Raw genomic sequence first — 27,894 nt, forward strand, 5'->3', positions numbered from 1 at the left:
AAAATTAGTTCAAATGCTTCCTCAATCCCAGCTATGTCACACCCTCCTTAATTGAGGGGTCAAAGGGAAACATGCGAACTATAGATCAAAAAAGGAGAAACAGGAGTTAAGGAGAATATAATAATTTATAAGTAAAGAAACAAAAACTGGAATTTATTTTGCTTATTACCGTTAACTAAAGGTATCAGACAACTCAAGACAAAGTAATTCCCTAGTCTAATTTAAACTAGACTTAGCATATAAACTAGACTTAGCATATAAACAAAAGTGAAAAAAAAAAAAAGACTTAAACTTACAGCCATTAAAGTTATTGGAGAGAACTATTGTATGCTCTGCCCCCAAATAATCATATTTAAGAAAATTAATTATAACGAAGTTCTAATCCAAGTCCATGGCTGAAGAAACTGAAAAGTACATTACAGAAAGCCAAGAAAACATAAGCGAAACCCAGTATTCTAGCATAGATTTAAACTGTTTGAACATTAATATCTTATGGGTTTATTACTGAGAAAGCAACTGATCTCTTACATGATTTGACCTGGGTTATGAAACTGATCAAACTAAGTGAGCTCATGTACATACATAATATATATGTTACACATATGCATATATATTTGCTAATTGTTTTAATGATTAAATTCAGTCAATCTACTTTATCCAAATGACAGAACCTCAGAAACAGAAGTTAGAATAGCTTCAGGTTTTCTGAAGAAGTGGATGACTAATAAAAATGCACATTGTAAAGCTGATAGCCAAAATAAAGTATTTGAAGATTATGTATCTGAATAACTGGGCAACTTCATAAAATATAAGATATAATAAATAAAATTACTTTTCATGACTTAAAATATACCTGAAGTTGTAATAGTATCATATCACTGGAAGACTGGTAACAATCAATACCAGATTTTGGCCTTTCTACATTACAACTGTTCAATAACTATGAAATTAAACTCAGTTGCAAAACCAACAAAAATCTGTAATTTGGCTACTTTTACACTCAAAGAGAACCACTAAAAGCTGCTGTCAATAGCAGAGCATGTGTGTACTCCCAGCACTAATACAATAGTTTCTAAGAATGTGTGCAGTATTAGAAAGAAGTTTTAGTTTCAAAGACAAAAAGAAATAGTTACCTAGATAGCCATTCTGCCTGAAAAAGGAATCCACCCAAGTACTCTGTGTTCTGGAGTAAATGTCAGGGACAAACACTGCCTTATCCTGTCTCCCACCAACCACAGTGCCTCGTAAACGTCCACTATTAACGAGTTCCTCAAGCACAGCTTAAAACAAAACCAAACAAATACAAATAAATTAGAGCAGGTATAAATGTCAAAAAGTAAAATACTATTTCACAATTTAGTTATTCTTACCCTTTAAAAAAGCAATTTAAAGTTTAAATTGCATAAATGAAGACGTTATATTTTAGACAAAACTTTCCTGCCATTTATGAGAATATTCAGGTCACAAATTTAGGAAATTCTGGCAACTAGCTAAAAGTGCTGAACTTGTAACTGGTTAACATTAACATTTAATATTTTAGTTAGAGTAATTTGGGGAAAAAAAACCTTGCCATTATTTATTTTATGATATGTTTGAAAGTGGATGACTAAACACTTGGAGAATAGATAATATGCAATCAGTAAGTGTTTCCAAGTTCAAGTTTCTCATATTTAGAAAACTTAAGACACCTGGCTCACATTAGAGTCAATTGTGTGAAATAAAGCCATGAAAATTTTTAAAAGTTATTATATTTCTACTGTTTTTTTATGTTATTACATTTCTACTGTTTAAATTGCAGCACATGAAAGAGAAGTATAATGCTGTGGTTAAGAGGATGGATCTGGATCTAGACACCCTTTATGTCCAAATCTCAACTCTGTCACCTACTTGCTGACAAAAACTGGGCAAGTTATTTTACTTATGCTTCCACTTTCTCAGCCATGAAATAGGGATAATAGTAAGTGCCTCCAAGAATTGTGGTATTCAAGTAAATTGCTCAGAACAGTAGCTGGCATATAATAAGCACTCAGCAAATGTTAACTAAATATCACCACCACCACCACCACCAGCATCATCATTAATCACTATCATCATCATCAAAAGACTGATGCCAGTCTGAGAACTGGATAGTACTGCCATTAACATAAAATATATGCTTTTTATTTAAACCATAACATTTAACTAAACATTTTATCGTTTAAATATCAAAATCCCCTGAAAAAGACAAAGCAGATAGGAAGGAGTTATTTCTAAGCAAATCAGAAAGCACAGTCAAAAGATGACTGGCAAAGAAACGTTTATGAAAATTAGTCTTTATCAGAAATAAAAATTAGCTTGCAAGATTTCGCTGCTGAGTAAATTAGGATACATTAGAAAAGTCTAGATTTTTCAACAGACTGCAACACATAATTTTAAATTTTATGGCTGTACAACATAAATCCATGCTAAATTAAGATAAAAGTTATCAAGTTATCAATTATTACTTGAAGAACTTTACATGAAATCCCACCAATCTCCAATTAGTAGATTCCAATATATGTCATATTTTTAATTTTAAATTTATTAAACAAAAAATCCAAATTTAACTGCATATTTTGAAAAATACAGTGAATTAAAACGAACTTTTGGTTTTATACATGAATTTCTTTTCCAGCCTTCATTTTAATTCTATTTGCACAGATATCTGAGCCAAAAGATTAAGTCATTGTTTTTATTTATTTATTTTTAAAAGATTTTATTTATTTATTTGAGAGAGAGAAAGAGCACAAGACGGGGTAGAGTCAGAGGGAGAAGCAGATTCCCTGCCGAGCAGGGAGCCCGATGTGCGACTCAATCCCAGAACTCCGGGATCATGACCTGAGCCGAAGGCAGTCTCTTAACCAACTGAGCCACCCAGGCGCCCTAAGTCATTGTTTTTAAAAATTATTCCAGCAAGACTTTAAAAAACCCCTCAAAACCTGGTAAGAGCTTCACAAACACACACATAACATAGGTTATGAACCAAGATTATTTTGGAGATATTACAATGCTGTTTGAATGCTAAAAACATATTTTTACTAGTATTATCCTCTTTGTAAAATTTTATTTCTTAAAATATTTTATTTATTTATTAATTAATTAAGTAAGCTCTATGCTCAATGTGGGGCTTGAACTCATGACCCTGAAATCAAGAGTCGCATGCTCCACTGACTGAGTCAGGCTGGCACCTCTAAAAATTTTTTAGACAAACACTGTTTACTTTCATGTTAGAAAATGTAGCAAGAATCTGTAAGAAACAAAGTGAAAATTATTCTTTAATCCTACAATTTTAAATCTCTCTCTATAAATATATATGCATAGCAGTATTTTACACACACACACACACACACACACACACACACAGTTTGTTTTTCATTCTACTCCTTTGGGAGTAGCCAACACTAAATGTTTGGTGGATATAACAGATAGATATATACATGAAAATTGGTATAGGGAAACCTTTCAACTAGAAATATTTTAGTTATGTAAGTTTTAAGGTTAAAAGAAGTCAAAACATGAAAAATTAGGAAGTTTCACAATAGTCTATTCAGCAGCTAATTAAGTGACATATAATTTAAAGCAAACTCACAGTAAAGCAGCTGCTCTTGAAATCCATATTTTGAAATGAGAGAATTTACTGCTGTAGGCCTTTATGGAAAGAAATAAAAAGATCTTATTCATTCTAGAGTTACACATATTTATGAATTATAAAAATAACTAGGATAACTAGTTTATGAAAAACACCATTTAAAAGAAAAAAAAATGAAGGCAAAAATAATACCAGATTTTACATCCTTAATCAGAATTACACTACTGAAATTCCAGGGGAATTGATTTGTATCCACAATCCAGGAACAATTCACTTTCTCACCAATTTCCACCTCAGATTTAATGATACCTGATCTGCTTTTATTTTATGTTCGTTTTGCTTCATTCTATTCTTTCTCTCTGGGAGGCTCTTTCTCCACCTAAGAAGAGCCAAGTGAATGTTATCTGATTCTGTTTTTGAAGAAAAGTGAAATCACACATGTAGTGAAAGGAATCTGGAATGATATACTCCCAGATTAGGCAGATGACTGGGAGGGATCCACTTAAAATGCTCCTTTTTGTTTAGCACTATTTTCTGTAATGACTGTGTTTCTTAAAAAAAAAAAAAAAAAAAAAAAAAAAAGCTCTAATGAGGTATAATTTACATACAATTCAAGCATCTTAATAAATTTATAAAGTTGAGGAACCATCACTATAGCTCTCAAGTCTAGAATGTTTCCATCACCTAAAAAATTCCTTCACAGATGTTTGTAGTCAATTCCTGCTTCCATCCCTTGTCCTAGAGAACCACTGATCTGCTTTCTGCCTCTATAAATTTGCCTTTCTAGAAATTTCATATAAATAGAATCAATATATGTCTCTTATGTCTGGCTTTTTTCATTTAGCATCATTTTGAGGTTCATGCATGATGAAGCATGAATCGGTATTTACTCCTTTCTATTGCTGAATAGCATTTCACTGTATGGAGATACCACATTTTTTATTCATTCATCACTTGATGAACATTTGGACTGTTTCCAGTTTGGGGCTATTATAAATAATGCTGCATGAACATTTGTGTACATGTCTTTGTGTGGACATATCTCTTTATCTCTTTTGGGTAGATCCCTGTGAATGCTTTTCTTTTATAATTATCTTTTTTTTTTTAAGTAAGGGAAATTATAAAGAAAACACAGACTTCCTTTTTATGACTATATATTTTTTCCCTATTCATTTTAAGCCAATTATGCCTGTTTTCTGGTTTGGGTTTAGTCTATGTTTTTATTTTTATGCATATACCTAAGAGACTTTTAAGTTATTCCAAGTACTCAATTCTCTGTTGATTATTTAAGATGTTATGAATTTTCTCTATGACAAACTTGGGAGAGCAGAAACATTTGTCTGAATATGAATTGATATTTAAAACACCTGTGTTTGGGAATTTTGGCTAAATTATTATTTTCAATTAGCAATAATCACGCCTCGGACAAACCTCATTGGCTACGATACTGCCATTGCACAAATTATTATTTTTATCAAATTCTAATGTAGATTATTTGTTTTTTTTTTTATTAAATTAATTTATCCTAGTGTTTCAGCTAAATTATCTAGAGCCCCCAAACCAATAAGGTCCATTTAAGTGCTTGGTGAAGTTTGCTCTCTGTTTATCTTATAATTATTACAATCTTCTCAAGTTCTATTTTTTGTTTTCTGTTCCCTTCTACCTGAACACATTTTTGAAGGACTTTATCTTAAAATTTCTGCGTGCATAACTTAATTTGGGTTTTCAGTAAATATTTAATTGAACTGCACAAAATTTCTAGCTTTTTTTTGTATAATAAAACTTAGCTGTTGAATTTTTATTTCAATTTGGAATACAATGTAGTTTAGTATACCTATATATCTCACTGTTCTATTTCCTGATCTTCTTTCTGGCTACCTATAACAACAATATAAACCCTTTTAAAATCAGAGATGCAGGTGTTTTCTCTGAAGTTAGACCAGAAAAGTGGGGGCGGGGGGGTTCCTTATATTTAAAAGACAAATATGATGATATGGTACATTAAATGAAACTATCTGGGAGTCACACAGCCTAGCAACATCTTTTGAGGCTCAGAATTTGTTTTGCCCTCATGCTTTTTTTTTTTTTTTTTACAGTATTGCTATTTTATGCTAAATTAGGTGCTGAGCATATGCATAATACCTCTACACAGAGAAACTCAGGGCTACTGTGAGTCAGAAAAAATATTATTTGCTGAACCTGATGATAACTACACTCACCGCAATAGTCAAAGAAAAAAAACTGTCAATAGAAAAACATATTTTGTTTTTATTTTTTGACCAAGTAATAAAAATACAAAAAATACAAAATAAATATAGTACAAAAAGTACAAAAAAAATACAAATAAAAATACAAAAAGGTACAAAACTGAATCCCCCTTCATTCTTATCACTCAGCTACCCAGTTCTCCCAGAAACAACAACTGCAACCAGTTTCTTGTGTTAGGAGGGCGCAGGCTGTCAGAGCCGATGTGGAGAAAGGAGGGCATCCACATGGGAAAGAGAGCTGCAGCAGCAACGGGAAACACTCAAGGGGAATCACTCAAATAAGTAAATTTAACTGACCCTTGAACAACGTGGATTTGAATTGCACGGGTCCAATTTACATGAGTTTTTTTTAACGATTTATTTATTCGTTTGAGAGAAAGAGTGAGAGAGCACATGAGCACAGGCTAGAGGGGCAGAGGGAGAGGGAGAGAAAGTCCAAGCTGACTCGTGCCGAGCGTGGAGCCTGACACGGGGCTCAATCTCAGGACCCTGAGATCATGACTGAGCTGAAACCAAGAGTAGGATGCTTAACCAACTGTGCCACTTAGGCCCCCATACGTAGATATTTAAAAAATATATATAGTACAGCACTGTAAATGTATTTTCTCTTTCTTATGATAATCTTGGTTTTTTTTTTAAAGATTTATTTATTTGAGAGACAGAGAGAGAGCACAAGTGGGGAAGATGAGCAGAGGGAGAGGGAGAAGCAGACTCCCTGCTGAGAGGGAGCCCAGCGTGGGGCTGGATCCCAGGACCCCAGGATCATGACCTGAACAGATGCTTAACTGACTGAGCCACCCAGGCGCCCCATCTTTCTTATGATATTCTTAATATTTTCTTTTCTCTAGCTTATTTTAAGGAAATGGTATATAATTCATATAACATGCAAAAGATGCGTGTTACTCGATTATTTGTCACTGGTAAGGCTTCTGGTAAACAGTAGGCTGTTAGTAGTTAAGTTTTGCGGGAGTCAAAAGTTATTTTCAGATTTTCAACTGCGGTGTGGGGGTTGGTGCCCCAACCTCTGTGTTGTTCAAGGGTCAACAGTATATTAAGGATAATGGGAACTAGGTTTCTCAGGGTCAGAGAAGGGAGCTGCAAATATGGAAAAGGAGAAAACTAGGACAAAACTAACTGGGCACTTGGATGGGAACTGGAAGTATCAGTGTGAACTCATGGTTTCTGATAAACATAAAAATACAAAAATATAGATAAAAAGAGGGGTGGATACACATGTGTCTGTGTATCCCCTAACTTGTCTGCTGAGAGGCTTGGGAGCAGTGATGACCAAACAGCAATAAGCAATTTAGTGTCCAGATCTTGGTTTCTAAATAGTATACTCGACTAAAAAGAACCAGGCAGGGTTCCTTGGGGAAATGGCTGATTCCAGGTTTGGGAGAAGAAAAGTATGAACTGAGCTTACAACTTCTTGTACCAGAAAGAAGAGAAGTGCTCCAAGAATGATGGGGTCATATTAAAAGGACACAGAAACCAGCCTGAAGGGTGGGCCAATAGCTAAATCAGAGCCAATTTAAAAATATCTAAATAATGATAATAATAGATTTTAATCCAATGGATAAAACAGGGAGCCATGAGTTCATACTGATTTAAATAAATGAATAAACTTAAAGTTTGATAAAAAACAGGGTAACTTACAAGATCTCAAATTGCCCTCCCCACAAATACTTAATTATAAAGGAAAAACAAGTAGCTTTATGACAAGCCTAACAGATACCTCCTTATTAAGAAGTTATAATGCACACCATCAGTAACTAGAAAATCTAAACTGTATACCCCTGCTAGGATTCAATGACAAGAACACAGAATCACTTTGGTTACATTCCTGTCAAAGATGCATAACCTGAACATCAGCATGAAAAAATAGCAGACAAGCAAAATTGAACATTTTACAAAATAACTGGCCTGTGGTATTCAAAAGTGTCAAGGTCATGAAAGTAAAAAAAGACCAAGTAAGTGTTCCAGATTGAAGGTGACTAAGGAGACATGACAATTAAATGCAATATGTGATTCTGAACTGGGCCCTTTTACAGTAAAGGACATTACTGGAAAACTGGTAAAACGTGAATGAGATCTGAGGACTAGATGGCAGGAATACATCAATGTCAATATTTTGACATTTGTATTATAGTTATGTGATTATATAGGACAATGCCCTTGTTTGTAGGACACAGACTAATGTATCTGTGGTGATGGGATACTATGCTAGGAACTTCCTCTCAAATGGACAGAAAAAAAAGGTTCTCTCGCAATTTTTCTGTAATTGTGAGATGACTTAAAAAAAAAAAAAAGGAAAAAAAATGGTTGCACTAACTAGCAAGCTTTCTCCTCTAACCTAGTCTTTTGTACCAGTGCCTTGCATGTATTAGGTGCTCAATAAATGCTTCTGATTTGCTGAATGACAAAAAGAAACTGCTGTGGCTACCATGTAAAACAATGTTCCAGAAGGTAGTAAGGGTAAAAGAAGGGAGACTGGTTAGAAAGCTACTAAAAGAGTCTAGTTAAAAAATGGACTGAAGTGGGGTGAATGGTCATGCCACACAAAGATTACATAAATATTTAGAATACAGAATTCAAAAGCCTTTGTGTTCTGAAAAAGGGGGTAGTGAAAGAAAGGATGGTGTAAAGGATGACTCCCAGGACTCTGGCAAAACCAACTGGATTAATAACATTTACTAGTAAAATGGAAACACAAGTGGAAGAATAAATTCAGGTGGGGTAGGGTGGGGTAGCTCAGGGACAGTGAGTTATTTTAAATATGTTGAATTAGAGGGACTTGTAAAACATTTCAGTAGAGATGCTGTGTGGGCAATAGGATTCTGAAATTTAAAAGAAAGGTAAAGTCACCTAGGAAGACAGTGCCAGACTAAGAAGAAAAGATGGCCTGAAAGAAAACTGTAAAGGCTAGGGAAAGGAGGAAAAGCTGGAAAAGGTGACTTATAAGGTACAGCCAAAGGAGGTAAAAAGAAAGCAGTAAAATGTGATGTTTAAAAAAAAAAAAAAAAAAAAAAGGAACGAGAACATTTCAAGAAGGAAGATGTAACTGGAGTTAAATGCTGCTGCTGCCAAGTCAAGTAAAACAAGGTCAGAAAGTATCCATTAGAGTTCAATGATACTGACATCATTACCTTGTAAGCTGGTAGAAGCCAGATGGGTGAGTTGAGAAGTGACAGAAGGTAGGAAAACTAAGACAGTAAATGCAGACATCAACTCTTGAGATGGTTTACTTTAGGGAAAGGGACGAACAAGGTGGCAGATAGAGTGGAATATGGGGTTGAGAGAGGTTTGATTGTTTTAAAATGGGAGAAATCTGGACCCAAAAACCACTGAGATAAAGTTAATGACACAGGAGAGAGGAGATAATTAAGAATGTAGGTTTTCTTAATTCCATATTGGAGTGTCACTCAGGCTCCACACACTTCAGAAATTCTTACTTTAGAAAAAGTTCAAGTGATTTTGAAATGAATATTGTTATTCATTAGAATTGTAGAATGTCATTTGGTAAAAAGGGTTCTAAAATCATCTAGTCCCATCTGAGGCTCAAAGGAGTTAGGTGACTGGCTTATCTGCTGCCGCTCACATGGTTATTGTGTGATAGAGCTAGGGCCTGAGGACTTCTGACTTTAAATTGCATGCTCCTTCCATGATCCCAGGATGACTTTCTATACTGATTTGAGTGTTCTGTAGACCCGCATCTGGAGTCATGAGGGTGATTAACATGGGGAGTGGAAGAGATGTGGGTTGGAGAGAGTCTGGCTACATTCTAGGGCTTTGGAATCCCCATTCCCGTTTCACAGAAGCTACCAACCCTTCTATATGTCTAAAAAATTAGGGCCCTGCATGAGATTTTAATTAAAAAAAAAAGGAAGAAAGAAAAGAAAAAAAGCTGATAGAAAAATAAAAAGCAAACCATGATCAAAGATATGTAAAAATATACATATTTTAAAACAGTCTTTAAAAAAAATGAAACAGGCTTACCGGGTAATAGCACTGAACAGTCCACGGATGCGTGCTTTATGTCGAGCTACAAAAGCTTTAGTAAATATGACTCCTCTGTTATCAAGATCAATCTGTCCATTAATAATTCTACCTAGTCGCTGAGTTAGTGCCTGGGGTAAAGATGCAAATTTTTATTAATTTGAAAGAATAAAATTATACGTATATAATTGTATAGTCTTAATAAAGTCATGCTGCTCGCTGATGTTGTATTAGACATATGATTGAGAAATTTCAACAAGCACAAATTTATAGGATATATAAGCTAAAATGAAGATTTAGGATCTAGGAAACTTCATAATCTCAGAGCAGAATCAAGAATTGAGTGAGTATATAGCTGATATGTTAAAAGGCTTTGCTACTTGCTAAGAAGGGCTACTTCTAATGTAAAATAAAAGTGACTGATTAACCAATTTTCTAGATAGAGGCAGCCTGAAACATACAGGCAGCCAAGACATATACACGTCTTGAAGAAGACCCTATCTGGAGCTTCGAGCACTGAGTAAAATAAATGTTATTCCAAGATTCTGAAACCTAGGGAAACATAAGACCTAAAAAGTTCTCTGCTCTGATGCAAATATTAACAAGTTTATTGGTGCCCAGAGATCTCTACTGGCAGGCAGCATGATTTCCTAGAAATCCCAAGAGAGTATTTCTCCACAGCTATATTATGACTGGGTTAGGTACATCTGAAATGAGTCTGGACATACTTCACATCCTAAGATGAGTTAAAACTACTCAAGGCAGCCTGGCTGATACTTTTCTGATATAGAAAAACGTATTTCAAAAAACTTCTTAATGAGCTTTTAGAATACTGCCTGTGATATTCAGAAAAACTAGAACTGAAAAATGTTAAGAAAACATACATATTTACAAAATGTATCAACGGCACAGTTTTATAAGAAATCATTTGGGTCTGTTCTGATACTTTTAAAAAATGTTTTAAAAGTACGTTTTTTGACCTTCTGTGATTAAAATACATTTGCTCACTTAAAATAGAACTAAGGCTCCTGAAATGCTACATAAAATAGGTCTATATTCAAATGGTATTTTAGATGTAATAATAGGAAATCACTCTCAAAATGGGTGAGTAAATCTGTTTGTATTATAAATTAATCTCACGCAATTATGGTTTGGTAAATTTTTGTAAGCTGAATTTTCTTAAGGTGATATACACCTAAAAAGAGATTTGGCTTTTCTCTTATTTATTCCAATAAATACAAAACAAAATCATCATTTACTGAGTACCTCCGTCGTGCCAGACATCTCACTAGCTACACCACATATATAACCTTATTAAAGTCTATGAAAAAGATAATTATTCCCATTTCAAAGATACATAAATTGAAGCACAAAAGAGTTGAAATAATTTTCCTAACACTGAATAACTAAACAGTGGCATAAATGAATTCAAATCAAAGTCTGTTTAACTCCAAAGCCTGTGCACTTTCCACTGCACAAAAGAAATGTCTATAATTCTAAAATGTCAAACTATTTTAAGAACAAAGAAATAATCATTTCTAAATGATCTAATCAGAGCCATCAATGTACAGGAAGTATCCCCAAAATATACTGCTACAACATCAATAGTCAAATACTTGCAAAAAAAATTAATGGTAAGAAAATCTAGTTTTTTTTCTTCCAATTAAAATTCTTTATTTATCTGAAAAGACGTTATACTATTAAGAGAAAATACCTGTGTCAGAAAGTTTCCAGGAAGATCATAGGTTTTACACAGCTCTGATATGGTGACCTGACCACTTTCTTGCAATTTATCATTTACCTCTTCTGCTAACCGATCCAAATAGTTCCTAAGAGTTTAAAAAAAAAAAAAAAATTAGGAGTAATGAATTTTCCTCTTTTATGTTTAATTTCTGTGCAATAATATATGCCAACAAAATAATGAATAGGGTATGTTTAGGTAAACACGATTCATGACTCATATTCTGAAAATTATTTTTTTTCTTATCAATGCAACTAAATATAAGGTCAACCAAATGATAAATGCTCAGATTTTTTTTTAACAATGTAAATTCCTGCAGTCGTTTTTCATTAACAGTTTTGGAAGCAATTTGCTTTCAGAGTTAAGATCATACAGGAAAGACTGTAAAAATTATGTTTTGTGCTGCTTTAAAATAATAGGCAAAAAAATTTAAAGTTTTTATTATTTCCAAGTACTCCATCCAATTAAGCACTTACTTTTTAAGTACAATGATCTCAACGATGAAAATCAGCATATGAGAGTTCTAAACAAAAATGCCAAACTGGTCACAAGTGTTCTAAATTTAAACATTAAAAAAAAAAAAAGTGTTCTTAAATACTGTACTTACTCATCTATCAGTTGTCCCAACACTAGCTGCACATGTTTTTCTGATTTTACAATGTCACCAATTCTACTTTCAATATGAGTCAGATCCACATTAATTACCTGGAAAATAAAATTCTATTAGTGATAAGTTCATATTGTTTCTTGAGTTTGAAGTTACATATTAGAACTACCTTTTTAAAAACTTACTTTCTCTCAGATGAATTTCAAATTAATTTGAAATATTGTGAAAAGTCTCAAATAAAAAATGAGAAGCTTATTGCTTATTAACTTTCATTTCTGAACAACTACATTTTCACTTGCTAGGAAAGTTTGCATTAAGAAGCTACATTTTCATACAATAGGCACAATTTACACAAGATTTTCCAACTTCTTGTAATATAGTGTACCTTGCTAATGACATGCACACTTATATGTTCTAAAAATATCTTCTACTTTAAAAAATTTCCCTATTCCTTCCATATACTAAAAGCATATACAGTTATTTTTCTCTCCAAATTACATAAACCCTGTAATTACATAAAATGACAACTATGAGTTTATTTGGTAAAGAATAAGTAAATAACTGAGAAAGAAGAACTTATTAAATCAATTCAATATATCAGAACTTATTAAATTGATTAAATGTATTAGTGAGGACTATAAAACTATTTCTTCACAAACATTATACAAAATAAGATACCAGTATTAGTGAATACTTAAGTCATAGTACCAAAAAATTGAGAAAGGAAAAAATTTTATAAATTTAAAATTTACCTGTTGCAGATCAACAATGTTTACTCGACCTTTAAAGAAAAGACATTTATTGATTTCATATTTACATGTAAGTACACACAAGCCAAAAACTGTAAATATCGACAGATTTACATTTTGGGCAGTCGAAGTCCTCCTTCTACAAAGGACATAAAGCCACAATAATTAATGTTTTCAAATACAAACCATTAGCAGAATAATTCTTTATACTGAAGGCGCAGGCAATAATTTACTTTTGAAGTTTCATTAGGTCACATCAGGCCAATAATGAACATCAACTGATTCACAAGTTGGCCGGACCTATTGATTTAAGATCTACCTCCCTTCACAATTTACCTACTGTGACCAAAGAGATACAACTAAATTCAGATGAACTTTTTAAATTTTTGAAATGAGAAGATTTCCACCTATTGGCAAAAGAAAATCTGTCAAGTATTCCAAATTGTACCTAATATTTTCTTAGCATTATGCAGGAAGATGAACCAACACCAAGGGTGTATCTGATAACATCTAATGAAGAGGTATTTTCATAGTTGCTTCTATGTTAATCAAATAGTGTTCAAATTTGCTCAGTAGTTTGTTCACATTTTAAAAAGACAAAGAAAAACAAAAACTTCATGTACTTGTAATAGCATTTCCTACACTATAATAGGTGTAGCACCATATTGTTTCCTAATTTGCAAATTCTTAAAGGTAAGTTTTTAAAGAGTGTGGTAGTTTCAACAATCTATAATCCTTTAAAATCTCTGTTCTCCTTTCATAATTGCCACCTGATGATAGATAGCTAAGTACCCTCCCCTGAGTCGTGCACTAAATTCATGGACTGTGAACAGAAACAGTTGATTACATTGCAGCCATCAAAAGGAATGAAATCTCGCCATTTGCGACATGGATGGAACTGGAGGGTATTATGCTGAGCGAAATAAGTCAATCAGAGAAAGACATGTATCATATGATCTCATTGATATGAGGAATTATTAATCTCAGGAAACAAACTGAGGGTTGTTGGAGTGGTGGGGGGATGGGAGGGATGGGGTGGCCGGGTGATAGACATTGGGAAGGGTATGTGCTATGGTGAGCGCTGTGAATTGTTTAAGACGGTTGAATCACAGACCTGTACCTCTGAAACAAATATATTACATGTTAAAAAAAAGAAGAAGATAGTAGGAAGGGAAAAATGAAGCGGGGGGAATCGGAGGGGAAGACGAACCACGAGAGACTATGAACTCTGAGAAACAAACTGAGGGTTCTAGAGGGGAGGGGGGTGGGAGGATGGGTTAGCCTGGTGTTGGGTATTAAAGAGGGCATGTTCTGCATGGAGCACTGGGTGTTATACGCAAACAATGACTCAGGGAACACTATATCAAGAACTAACGATGTAATGTATGGTGATTAACATAACATAATAAAATAAAAAATAAAGAGAGTTCTGTACATTTAATTCTGCTTATGAATTAAATCTTTTGAATTTAAAAAAAGAAACAGTTGATTAATTCACATATAGAACACATAACTCATAATAATAAAAGATGCTATTTTGTAAGGTGACAATATTCGACTTCTTTTAAATTATATGACCACCTTTACCCGAAGCTATTAAAAATATTAAGGCTGATTTTTATATTAACAGTTGAGAAGGGTGTCCTATACCCTCCAAATAATTTACTATTTATGTTTTAAGTTGTTTTTTCCCTTCCAAATAACCAGAGGAAAAAAAATAAGGAATTACTTACCACCTCGGACATGTAGCTCATCTCTCATTTCTTTACTAATTTGAGCTGGTGTAATATATTCCTTCCCATCAAGTGTGTGAACTACTTCTAGCTGTTTTTGAGCAATCAATTTATTCACAATCTCAATGCAGTTCCGCTCTGACAACCTGAGAGACACAAGAAGTTTTAAAAATGAACTTGATACATTTGTGCTTAACAAAATTAACAACGTGTGAAAATGGGCTTTTTAAAAAAAGTTTGGGTGAAGAGTCCCTAGGTTCTATATTACAAAATCTGTATCTCTTATTAGTGTAACCATACTGATTCAATAAGTTAAAAAAAAAACCCTCTTGGGAGCAAGCAGGTTTACGTAAGCTTAAATCATGTACCTAATTGGTACAAATCATTCTATTACAGAATTTAAAGTCTGCTCTCTCCTCTGGGCCTGCTTCTACTCTTCAAATCTGAATAGAAAAGTGAGGACGTGTAATTTAGGTAGGAAAAAACCCTGCCCTTTTACTTCAATTTCTAGTTTAAGTTCAATAAAAAACCAAACAAACCAGAATTTTCTTTTAAATTAAGCGTGTGATTGCTTCACTACTACTATTGGTCGGTAGGCAGGAGATACGGCCTAGGAAAACCATGACTGCAACTGTTATCCAAGCACTTAAGCATTTGCCCTAGTTTGCTCTCAGTGCTACAAAATACAGTATTAAGGAATTAAGGTCTTCAAGCCCCAGAAGGCACAAAAACATCAAAGGTAATAGATAGTCAACGAATAGAAAAGGATTCTATTAACATTGTGTATGTGTTCTGTAACATTAAAAAGCAGAGCTAGGATGCCCAGGACACATCCCCCCAAGGTTTCTGGGTTTGCAAGAAATGCCAGTGTCCAGGAGTCCTTAAAAATGACAGATGGGACCATGGGTCTGGCCTAGCACAACTCTTCCGGTGCACAAAAAGGCAAAATGTTTAAAGAGTCAACATAGCATTTTCTAAGTACTGTATTTTGGCGTTAGCCTCTCCTTTCCAGCTTATTCTAGGTCAGGAAATGTATAATAGTTAATGATGCCATAGGGACTTGACGGGTAAATAAGGATCAGAGGGACCCTCTTAAGACAGCTAGAAGTCACCAGCCTCGGCCATCAAGAAGGCGGGGCGCGCCAGCTCTTGGCTGGGGCATGGCTCGGGGGGTCGGGCCGTAGTAGCTTTCGGGCTTCACGCCGAGAACTGTACTTGGAACTGCAATCCAGGCTATGGGAGGAAGGAGAAGGCAGAAACGGCGACACAGAGGGGGAAAGTGCGGAGTCCAGAGCCAGGAATCCCCGGCCTCAGATCACGGCGTGGCTGCCCTGGGGCTATTTTGGACTCCGCAACGGAGAGGGAGGGTCGGCACCTCTGTGTGGCCTCGGCGAACTGCGCCCGCTGGAAGTCAGCCGCCAACCGCCTGATCTCCTCCCAGGCATCCGCCATCACGGCCCTACTCGCCGAGCCGCCGAAGAACTGCAGACACGTCAGCCTACATGCAGCGGGAGCCGAGGCGGAACGGGCCGCGCGGAGGGACAAGAGACTCCTCCCCCGATGCAGATACCGAACGCGCGCGCCCCGCTCCGGCAGGGGCGTGCCAGAAGAGCCGTAGCCCCGCCCACTTCGGGTGGGCGGGGCGTCCTCCCTGTTGTGAAGCCACAGGGTTTTGCTGGAAGCCAGGTGGCGAGGTTCCCGCAAAAGGGTGGGATGCCGGAGGGGTCAAGTTAGAAAAGTGCTACTTTCGGTCTTTGTTTGTATTGTAACTAATGTTTCAGGGCACTGATAATCAGATTAACGAATTTTCTTTTTCTTCTGCCCTTCATTTGTTTTTTGGGGAGAGAGCGGGGAGGAGATGTGCCTGTGCCTGCAATTAGTAATATCTCTTCTTCCCTAGTTATTAACAAGGAGCAGTCCATTGGGTATCATGCTAATTTTTACGTGGGCACAGGGCACAGAGTACCTTTTGGGAGACAAGTGGGACACAGTACTGAAGGTAGGTACTCTATTTTTTTGCACAAAGATGACTAATTCGGGTACCAAAAAGGCTGGGCATTGCTTTCATGTCGTTCTAGATTTAGACTGCTATGCTTTCCTATTTCTCCTCTGGGGAAGATTGGCTCCATCAAGCAATGAAGAAATAGAAACATACGATAATGCATATATATGGCTACAGATGAAATGGAGGAGGCAAAAGACATGTTTATTTTGCTTTCCCCTGCATTGATATCAGTAAAAGTTAGGTATTTACTCTGGAGTAAATTTCTTGTCCCCTTTTACTTTTATACCTAACTTTTCACTTTAAAAGAAAAATTTTCATTCCTTTTAACTGCATGCGCTATAGAGTTGGTGAAGGGGAATTGTTCCAGTTCTTTTCCAATCTCAGTCTCTTATTCGGGGTGACTCAAATCCAATGCCACAAAGGTACTTGTCCAGTAAAGTTCCCAACTTTATTTAAAATGCAGAGAACACAGTCACAAAACCTGTTACTAAGTACTGCCACCAAACGGCCACACTGTTTGGCAAAGTGATTGCCAGCCAAGAGGTAGAAGAGCAGAAGTCAAGAAGGTAGCTTAGAAGAGGGTAGGTGGTGTGGTTCCAAAGGGTACCAAGCTTCAGAACAACCAGAAACATTCATTCATATAACAAAGACTTATTGATTCTCTATCCGATACCATGGAGTACATTGGTTGGTAAGGCAGGCATGATCTTGCCATAAACAACTTATAAATCTAATAAAGCAGATTTTTTTTTTAAAGATTTTATTTATTTATTTGAGAGAGAGAGAGAGCACATGAGAGGGGGGAGGGTCAGAGGGAGAAGCAGACTCCCTGCTGAGCAGGGAGCCCGATGTGGGACTCGATCCTGGGACTCCAGGATCATGACCTGAGCCGAAGGCAGTCAATAAAGCAGATTTTTTAAAAAAGTACTTAGTACAAAGTATAAATGCAGTAGGAAAAGTATAGTGTACCGTGTGACCACTTGGCATTCAAACTTCTTCCTTACAAATAAGCCTCTATGAGCCCAGATTCTACTTTTTGGCAGCATCAACTACTGCACACCACATGTGAAGTAGTGGCCTAGGTACACCAAGCCTTTTCAGGACTCCATATCTTTCTGGAATGCCTGTCCTATTCCTCACAGCACCACGCTCTTATTTATTTTGTAACTTGTTCTTCCGTGACGTCCCAGATTAAATAAAACTCTTCAATGAAACCTTTTTTTTTTTTTTTTTAATATTTTATTTATTTTTCAGAGCGACAGAGCAAGAGAGAGCACAAGCAGGGGGAGCGGCAGGCAGAGGGAGAAGCAGGCTCCCCGCTGAGCATGGAGCCCGATATGGGACTCGATCCCAGGACCCTGGGATCATGACTTGAGCTGAAGGCAGACGCTTAACCGACTGAGCCACCCAGGCGTCCCTTCAACGAAACCTTTTTAAATTCCTACCATTAGGGGCACCTGGGTGGCTCAGTCGTTAAGTGGCTGCCTTTGGCTCAGGTCATGATCCCAGGGTCCTGGGATCAAGCCCCGCATCGGGCTCCCTGCTCAGCGGGAAGCCTGCTTCTCCATCTCCCACTCCCCCTGCTTGTGATCCCTCTCTCACTATGTCTCCCTCTGTCAATAAATAAATAAAATCTTAAAAAAAAAATAAATTCCTACCATTATTCTGTATGCAGTGTCCCCACAATTCTTTATTCAGGTGTCTATAATAGCAAGCAAAACTGTATTGCAGTTTTTATTTACTACATCTCTAAATAGTCTGAGCTCCTCAATGCTCCATAGCATGAGTATGACAACTGGTACATAGTGCCTGATATATTTCATATATATTAAATAAATAAGTCAGTGTAAATGTTTTGGTGCAGCATTTTACTTTGGTATAATAATAACATTTACATTTATTCTTTTTTTTTTTTTAAGATTTTATTTATCTGAGAGAGAGAGAGTGGGCAAGAGAGAGCAGGAGCAAGGGGAGGGGCAGAGGAAGAGGGAGAAGCAGACTCTCTGCTGAGCAGGGAGCTTGATGTGGGGCTCAATCCCAGGACTCCAGGATCATGATCTAAGCCGAAAGCAGACACTTAACTGACTGAGTCACCTAGGTGTCCCCATTTACATTTATTCTTAAAAGGCAATAATTCCTAAAAAAGGAATAATTCATGACTGTATTTTCTAGAGACTAGACTAAAATGGTAGCCATGAGCAAGATGAAGCTATTTAAATTTTAATTAAAATTAAATAAAATGATACCAACAGTGAACAAGTGGAATATGAAATTGAAAATACAATGTAGTTTACATTAGCACCCCCCAAAATGAAATACTTAGGCATAAATTTAGCAAAATATCTACAAGATCTATATGAGGAAAACTACAAACTTAGATGAATGAAATCAAAGAAGAACTAAATAAATGGGAAGGTATTCCATGTTCATGGATAGGAAAACCAAGGGGAAAAAATCTCATATTGTCAAGATGTGAGTGCTCAACTTGATCTATGATTCAATGCAATCCCAATCAAAATCCCAAAAAATTATTTGGTGGATATCAACAGACTTATTGTAAAGTTTATATAAAGAGGCAAAATAACCAGAATAACCAATACAGTATTGAAGGAGAGCAAAGTTGGAGGACTGACACGACCTGACTTTAAGACTTACTATGAAGCTACCCTAATCAAGACAATGTGGTATTGATGAGAGAATAGACAAATACATCAATGGAACAGAATAGAGGGACCAGAAATAGACCCACATAAATATAGTTGACTAATACTTGACAAAGGAACAAAGGCGATACAATGGAGAAAAGATAATTTTTCAACCAATAATGCTAGAATAATTGGACATTCACACACACACAGATGAATCTAGATGCACAACTTACAGCTTTTATAAAAATTACATTTGGATTGGGCGCCTGGGTGGCTCAGTTGGTTAAGCGACTGCCTTCAGCTCAGGTCATGATCCTGGAGTCCCTGGATCGAGTCCTGCATCGGGCTCCCTGCTTGGCAGGGAGTCTGCTTCTCCCTCTGACCCTAACCCCTCTCATGTGCTCTCTCTCATTCTCTCTCTCTCAAATAAATAAATAAAATCTTAAAAAAAAAAATTACATTTGGATCACAGATCTAAATGTAAAATGCAACTATAAAGCCCCTAGAAGATAACTAGAGAAAATTTAGATGACTTTGGGTATATCAATGACTTTTTAGATACAATACCAAAGATATAACACATGAAAGCAAGAATTGATAAGCTGGACTTGATTAAAATTAAAAACTCTTCAAAAGTCAAAGTCAAGAGAACAGAAGACAAGACACAAACTGGGAGAAAATATTTGCAAAAGATATATCTGATAAAGGACTGTTATCAAAATATATGAAGTCTTAAAACTCAACAGTAAGCAAGCAAGGAACCAATTAAAAAATGGGCCAAAGACCTTAACAGACACCTCACCAAAAAAGGTATACAGGCAGCAAAACAACATATAAAAAGATGCTCTGCGTCATGTCATTAAAGAAATGCAAACTGAAATGAGATACCATTACACAACTACCAGAATGACCAAAATCCAGAATACTGGCAATGCCAAATGCTGATGAGGACGTGAAGCAACAGGAACTCTCATTTGTTGCTGGTGGGAATGCAAAAAGGTATAGCCACTTTGAAAGGCAGTTTGGTGCTTCCTTACAAAACTAAAAATACTCTTACTCTATAATCTAGCAATTGTACTCTTTACTATTTACCCAAAGGAGTTGAAAACTTATATCCACACCAAAACCTACACACAGATATTTAAGGCATTTTGATTCATAATTGCCAAAACTTGGAAGCAGCTAAGATTTCCTTCAGTAGGTGAATGGATAAATGAACTGTGATACATCCAGACAACGGAATATTATTTGGCACTAAAATGAAATGAGCTATCAAGTCCTGAAAAGACATAGAGAAACCTTAAATGCACACTACTAAGTGAAAGAAGCCAATCTGAAAAGGCTACATACTGTATGATTCCAACTCTATGACATTATGGCAAAGGCAAAATTTTGGAGACAGTAAAAAGACCAGTGTTTGCCAGGGGTTGGGGAAGGTGGAGGGATGAACAGGCAGAGCACTGAGGATTTTTAGGGCAGGGAAAATACCCTGTATGATATTATAATGATGGACCTGTCTTACTATGCGCATGTCCACACCAGTAGGATGTAGGACACCAAGAGTGAGCCAATGTAAACAATGAATTTTGAGTGATTGTGATGTGTTAATATAAGTTCATAAATTGTAAGAAATGTACAATCCCTCTCTGGTGCGGGACTTTGATAATGGAGAGGCTATGTGTGGGTGCAGAGATTATATGGGAAATCTCTATACCATCCTTTCAATTTTTCTATGAACCTAAAACTGGCCTTAAAAAATAGTGTTTAAAATATTAAATAAAATTTAAAAGTCAGTCATTCAGTCACAATAGCCACCTTTCAAAGGTGCAATAGCCGTATGTGGCTCATAGCTATCTTATGGGAAAGTATAGAAAACCATTCTCACCTTCACCAGAAGTTCTATGGGACAACTTTGATTTAGACCTTTGATAAAGGCACACGTTTGTTCATTCTGAGATCCTAAGACTCAAAACAACTATCTACACCAAGCAACCATATATCTTAACTGCAGTATCGGTTATTTTGAAGGGGGAATAAGAATTTGAATGGGGACCGTTTCAAAGTTAGCTAACATTGTGATACAGAGTAGGGGAGCTTTAATTAATCTAATGTATGAATAGGATAATGGTAAACAGTACAAATGGCCACTGAATAAGAGACGAGAGATTCCTTTTAAGAACAAGCTTTATGTAGACTTGGAAAACAGAGCTTCAGTTCTCTAAAAAAAACCTTTCTAACAGCTTGTGTCTACAAATGTAAGTCAAATTTTGACATGTGGGAAGGACTCATGGTCTTTTCAGTTATGCTAGGTACATGATTGTGACACCATCCTCAGATTAATTTTAAATCCAAAGGCTAAAAAAATATTCTAGCATTTGTAATGTGGATTGACAGTTTCTTTGATGATATAAGATGTGATACTGTAAAGTCCTTCCAAGATAAGCTTTTCTTTTAATAAAATTTGAAGCATTTCCACCTGTTTACTAGAAAATAAGAAAATTTGAAGTAATTTCTCCAACTCACCTAGGAAAATAAACCTAAACAACTGCAAAATGTGTATTGTCAAACAAGTCATTGCAGAGAAATTACAAAGACATTGTGTTAATTACATCACTGATATTATCTTATTGTAGTTAGGGACTTAACATAATACCACCACCAAAAATGGCAGTAAAATCTTATACATAAAAAGCATCAATGCCTTAGGAAACCACTTAGGTGGAAGAAAAGCAAAATGGTCGGAAAAAAGATGAAATTGAAGAGCTAGGAATAAAGGAAGCAAGAAGGTATAGGGGATGGAATAGTTAATACCTCTACAGAGTCAAAAATAATGAAAATAAATGCAAGCCCATTAGCTAGTAGAGCAAAGAGGTTATGACTTTTAAGAGAAGAATTTTTTTTCTGCTATGATAGCAATGGAAGTCAGATTGCAGGATACCTCATGAGCAAATGTGAATAATTGGAGCAAGAACAAAGAGAGAGCTGATCAGATGTTGAATGAATAGAAGATAAGTCAGTGAAAAGAGAGATTATGATGATGTTGAAGAGGTAGGCAGCAATCACTCAAGAATCACAGAATCACAGCATTTTAGGGCAGGAAAGATTCTTCAGATCATTCATGCTAATATCCACCCACAGTAATAATTTCTCTGCAAGGCCCTGGCAGATTATGTACTTTTTGCTTGACCACTTAAAGTGATGAAGTATTCCCTTTTTTGCAAAGTACGTTAATCCATTTTGGGACAGATCTAACAGTTAGAAATTCCTTCCCTATGCTAAAGCAAGATCTGTTTCTTTGTAGCTTCCATATTCTTCCCTTGGGTCCACAGAATGACTCTAATGTATCTTTCCCATGACAACCCTCCAGATATTCAACATGTCCCTCCTGTTTTCATTCTCCAAGTTAAGCATCTCAGATCCTTCGATTATATCTCCTGACAGAATTTCCAGACCTCTAGATATCCTGGCCCCCCTCTCTTATTGAACTCTAGTTTGCCAATATCCACTTTAGAAAGTGATGCCCAGAGGAATTTAGTATTTTGCACATAGTCTGACTAGAGCAGATAACAGTGAGATTAATTTCCCTAGATGTTAGAATTCTGTTAATTGGACTCTTGGCTTAAATAGAGCTGGTAAGGCACTGTATCTGACTAAATTGCTATCAAACTAGGTTTAGTCAACTCTGTACCTGAAAAAATTAATTTCACCTTGTTAGCATTGATTCATTGATTCATTGATTCATTCATTATTTCAACAAATAGTATTTGAGGTGCCTTGAGGATGCCAAGAAGAATAAACTGTTCTAACCAATCGAGATTATTTCAGAAATTAAGTATCATTCAACATTGTTCTTTCTGCCATCACTTGTCATCTATAAATTTTTAAAATATAATTAAGTTTTTATTTAAGTTAATTACGAAATTGATTAAGAGAGAAACAAGGATATATACTGTGATAAGCTGATGACACTGGTATGTTAGGATCCTAGATTCAAAAAATTTTAGAGCTAGAGGGGACTTTAGGGACATCTAAAAGTCTGATTCATTTATTTTATAAAGTAGAGTTAACATGTACCTTTGTGTGTGATTGTCTTAAATACCATATTTCTCCTTTTGTTTAAGGGGAAAGTAATGGAATGGCAGCTTTTATGGAATAAAAAATAAAAATTTTATGGAATTCCAGAATTCAGATTTATCAGTCTTAGAGGGAGCAAATTTTTCAAGACTTACTCTTAAAGAACTCATGCTGTTTCATAATAATCACTGTTTTCTTTATCAAAATCCTACAAAAAGCCATCTATTTGCAAACTTATTTTAGAGTATTTTTTGCTTTCCTATATTTTTCTTTTTCTTCTCATTCCAAGATGAGGTTTAAAATTCTTTTTTGATATTTGTAGGTTTCATTGGGGGATGAGAGAGCAAATTTCTGCTCATTGTGACTTTTCATCTTTATCAGTAAAGCAATAACAGGAGTCCCTTCTGGTTCACATCAGTTTATCATTGGTACATAATTTTTGCAGCCTGATCTGTGGAGTCAAATGCATGTAAATACTTTATAAGCTATAAAATTATCTATATATTTATGCCCCCCATTACTCCTCACTACTGTTGTGACTATATTGTCAGGATTTCATTTTAGAGCCATATTTTTTGTGAAAATTGTTCTGCAAATATATATATTTATTCCCCAAACACGAAGTATTCTTTTGTTTCCAAGGGAACAAATTCTATATGAGTTTTGTACCCCCCCCAACCAATTTCTTCACAGTGCTGTATTTAGAGCCAGAATTATTAGCTCCAGGCATCACTTGCTTTCCTGTGTACACTTTTCCAGAGTATAACTACCAGGCAAAATGACAAAAAGGCAAACTCGCAAAGAAACAAGTTAGTGTTCTTGTCAGTGCTCGGGCGTTGTTCTCAAAGGAGCTGAAATTCTTCTATTTTATCAACAAAATGTGATGTTAAGGAATGTATTGGCAGTTTGTGTCACGGCTAGGCAGCGGTGTGTAGAATGGAACGTAGAGTTAATAGTCACAGGGACACTTTCTAAAGAAATATGTAGTATCTATGTTTCGTGCCAAACAAGGAAAAAGTCACACTGGCTCAAATCTTCAGGAATGACTTGTGTCTTTCTTCTTCTTCTTGGTACGTTGACCACTTTCGCCCACTTTGCCCACCTCTAACACCTCACCTCTGGCAACCGACTAATCTGTTCTCTGTATCTGAGTTTGTTTTATTTTAGATTCCACATTTAAGTGAAATCATAGAGGTTTTGTCTTTCTCTGTCTGGTGTCTTTCTTCTTTGTCTCTTGCTCCTTCTCCTCTCTTGATTTTCTCCTCTTCCTCTTCTTCCTCCATGTGTTAGTCATTAATTGCACCAACAAGATGATATGCTGTAAAGAAATTGAGGACTTGTAGCAGATGGCTCATTATAGGGGTGGCACAGACCCCCTGAAAGATGTGTAACATCTGGAAGTTGTTAAGGGACACAACTGGCATCCCTCATCTCCACCTTCTAAAATTCCATTCTGAGGAGATTGTTTCTGAAAGTAAGTTCTGGTCAAGCTCTGGAAAGTGCCAAGATCAACGAGGGTAGTTGGCATCTATCCTAGTTCATGTGCAAGGTAAAAATGTCTTCAGATACACAGATGTGCACGGTCTATGTTATTACAAATCTTTAAGGCAATTCTTATGTTCTCTTAATTTATCTCTTTGAATCTTAAAATCTGTGTTCATATTTTAAGCAGATTGAGTTTGTTTATGAGAGAGATATTATTGCTGATACCTGTTATTCATCATAGTAATTACATTGCCATGTAATTTTTACATGGATTAAACACTTAATGTCTTGCTTACATCTGTTTGACCATAGCAGTTCCAATTGATTTCATTTGGTCAGCAAATACACGGCACATAAGCTCGCAGTCTTCCTTTTAGTACCCATGGTAGGCCACTAATCAATTATGGCATTTGTCTTGCAAAGCCTGGAAATGCCTGAGAATCCTTCTCAAACAGTGTTCCCGCCAACTGCTAACAATATATCGGAGTTGGCACGTGCTATGAAATATATTCCCCATTCTAGAGCAAGGCCATGCCTCTGAGAAATATCCCAATGTAAAAAGACCTCTAGGCAGGGGCATCAGAAGTATAAAGATCACCCATGGAGTAAGTCAATACCTCTCTGAATGGGGAATTGCACCAGGAGAATCAGATACAGATCCCAGTTTCTCAGGAGCCAGGAGAAAGGATAATTCTGGTTTGGACTTAGAGTAAATGTAGACTGGAAACAAACAGAGAAAACATACTTTGGGGCTGTACCTATAATAATATATAATCTATAAATCTATATATAGTCTAATCTATATCTATCTAATCTATAAATAGTCTGTGTGGTCGTCACTCAGATTCTTGAGCAGTTCTTTTGTATTTCACAGTGGTGCTTAATTGTGATATCACAGATGTTTCTGGGACTAATGATCCAAAGTAGTGAAAGGGGACACATTTGTTTTCGGTTTTGTTTTACCACAGCATAGAGGAAGGAGCTTCTACAAAGAGGGAGTTCATTCTTTTCCTAGTGGTTCTCACTGTTTGGTCTCAGGAAACTTTTGTGGCCTTCAACATTCCGAGGATCTCTCAAACAGCTTTTGTATATGGGTTCTATCTATTAATATTTACTGTGTTAAAATTAAAACTGAAATAAACTAAAATAGTTGTTGAAAATGACTACAGTAAAATGACTGTTAACAGAAATAATACTTTTTTTTGTAAAATTAACCTGTAGAACAAAAAATTTAGTGAGGGGGTGGCATTGTTTTACATTTTTCCAAATCTTTTTAACATTTGGCTTGTTAAAAGAAAATTCAGAGAACTTTATTTGATATGAATATTTTATTGAGCAAGAAACAAACTATTCATAAGCAGGGAGACTTCAAAACTAAATGTGGTGGAAGGGTGGCTTTCAGTGGTTACAGCTCAGTTTATAAAGCATGAATGAGGAAGTGCATTGTTTTCTGTTGTGATTTGTTACTAGAAATTCACATTCTTTTTAGGGTAGTAGCACTCTATATACTGATTTGTTTGCCTATCTGCTTACTTGATTGGCTAGGAAGCTATAAAGTCATGCTGATAGGAAGAAAGCATAGTTTTATTTAAGGTCAGAATCAGCATTTCTGGGAATCAGGACAATTTTAAACTTTGGTTACATGACTATAAATGTTTGGTGTTTGGGTATATTCAGACTATGTCCTTCATTTTGAGGCTTAATAGAAGCTTCTTAATTCAATTTGTTATGATTTCCCATATCACGTAGTCTCTGGAAAACTTCACTGCATACTCATGAAAAAATATGTGTGAAAAAGACAAATAATATTTGACTTAATACCATTTTGAAAATATGTTTTGACCTCACAGACCCCTTGAAAGATTTTAGGGACACCAGAGATTCCTGACTGATCCTTTCAGGACTGATGATTCAACCCTTTCTGTGATGACTGCTGACCTGATGTAGAATGAATGTATAAAGTCTCTTGCTAGGGCTGTTCCTTGGCATTTCATCATTTAAAAGTAGCAGACCTGTGGAAACAACATAATCAACTGAGATAATCCATTCAACTAAATGTTTGTTAAAGAGATTTTCATAACTTTTACAATATTTACATTCATAATTTAGAGAAAGTATACCCCCCAATATAAGTAAACATAGAAAGTCAAGATCTGGGGAAAAACAATGCAAGCATTTAGGCCATATAGCTCTATAAAGTTGGCTCATTCATTTATTTAATACATATTTATTGAACACCTATACTGGGCATAGGGGATGCATGAAGGACCTTCATTTGTTGTTACCTTCATTTGAGCTTACGTTCTAGTTGTATGACTTGCACCCCAAATATGGCTTTTAAGCAAACCAAAACCAAAACCAAAATAAACACATATGTCAATTACAGGATTAACATTGGCCAAAAAGTGAAGAGGGACCCTCAGGGGAAGCAAAGATTTTTGAAGATGTACTATAGTAAATAGTTTTCCTACAGTAAATGTCACAATGGACTTTGTGAAGCTCTTTATTACAGCCTCCATTGATGAAAGCTGAGGACACGAAACAAAATGGAGCTGAGAGTATCACAGAAACTTCTTTCTGTGAAACAAACATTATCATCCATTTGTTGTCCATCTTAGAAGATGGTGACTCTAAAATGAAATTACGTTTCTTTTTTATATCTCCATTTTCATAGTACAAGCCTCTACTGATCCATTAGAGCTGTAGTACTGCCTCCTAGAAATTAGTCGCAAAGTTCCACCTTACAGCAAGAGGGCCAAGAAATGTCGAGAAACACAGGCTATTTGATGGGAAGTAAATGTTTGATACAGCTGGTACTTTGAAGGAATATTTCTTTAGATGGAAGGTTTTTTGTTTTTGTTTTTTCCAGAATGGGAAAGAACGATCGTGTTACAGAGTGAATTGTGTTTCCCCCAAATTTATATGTGGAAGTCCTAAGCCCAGCACCTCAGAATGTGACTGTTTTTGGAGATAGGGTCCTTA

The 27,894-nt window shown here is 35.8% G+C and overlaps 1 protein-coding gene, 1 long non-coding RNA gene and 1 other non-coding gene across 5 annotated transcripts in view; 1 reads left to right on the top strand and 2 right to left on the bottom strand.

The window, feature by feature from the left end:
* The window catches only part of UFL1 (UFM1 specific ligase 1), a 32,702-nt gene extending 16,464 nt beyond the window's left edge, over positions 1 to 16,238 (bottom strand). For 2 of the 3 annotated variants that reach the window (XM_078054984.1, XM_078054983.1), the window contains exons 1-8: positions 16,076 to 16,238; positions 14,701 to 14,846; positions 12,971 to 12,999; positions 12,219 to 12,316; positions 11,585 to 11,699; positions 9,871 to 10,001; positions 3,608 to 3,666; positions 1,134 to 1,280 (exon numbers count right to left, since the gene is read on the bottom strand). In XM_078054984.1, the coding sequence (XP_077911110.1) occupies positions 1,134 to 1,280; positions 3,608 to 3,666; positions 9,871 to 10,001; positions 11,585 to 11,699; positions 12,219 to 12,316; positions 12,971 to 12,999; positions 14,701 to 14,846; positions 16,076 to 16,152 (802 nt within the window). In that variant the 5' untranslated portion in view covers positions 16,153 to 16,238. Of the gene's footprint in view, positions 1 to 1,133; positions 1,281 to 3,607; positions 3,667 to 9,870; positions 10,002 to 11,584; positions 11,700 to 12,087; positions 12,160 to 12,218; positions 12,317 to 12,970; positions 13,000 to 14,700; positions 14,847 to 16,075 lie in introns of those variants that run through there. The other variant, XM_078054985.1, reaches the window with a different exon arrangement.
* Positions 4,937 to 5,072, bottom strand: LOC118529542 (U4 spliceosomal RNA). Its single transcript, XR_013441517.1, has one exon. It is a non-coding gene; the product is annotated as a U4 spliceosomal RNA (small nuclear RNA).
* An 18-nt stretch (positions 16,239 to 16,256) lies between the features above and the next one.
* LOC118529537 (uncharacterized) lies at positions 16,257 to 18,151 on the top strand. The gene is made up of 3 exons (XR_004914184.2): positions 16,257 to 16,408; positions 16,601 to 16,699; positions 17,960 to 18,151. It is a non-coding gene; the product is annotated as an uncharacterized LOC118529537 (long non-coding RNA).
* The last annotated feature ends 9,743 nt before the right edge of the window (positions 18,152 to 27,894 follow it).

This window comes from Halichoerus grypus, chromosome 9 (genome assembly GCF_964656455.1).
Source record: "Halichoerus grypus chromosome 9, mHalGry1.hap1.1, whole genome shotgun sequence".
Taxonomy (NCBI): domain Eukaryota; kingdom Metazoa; phylum Chordata; class Mammalia; order Carnivora; family Phocidae; genus Halichoerus; species Halichoerus grypus.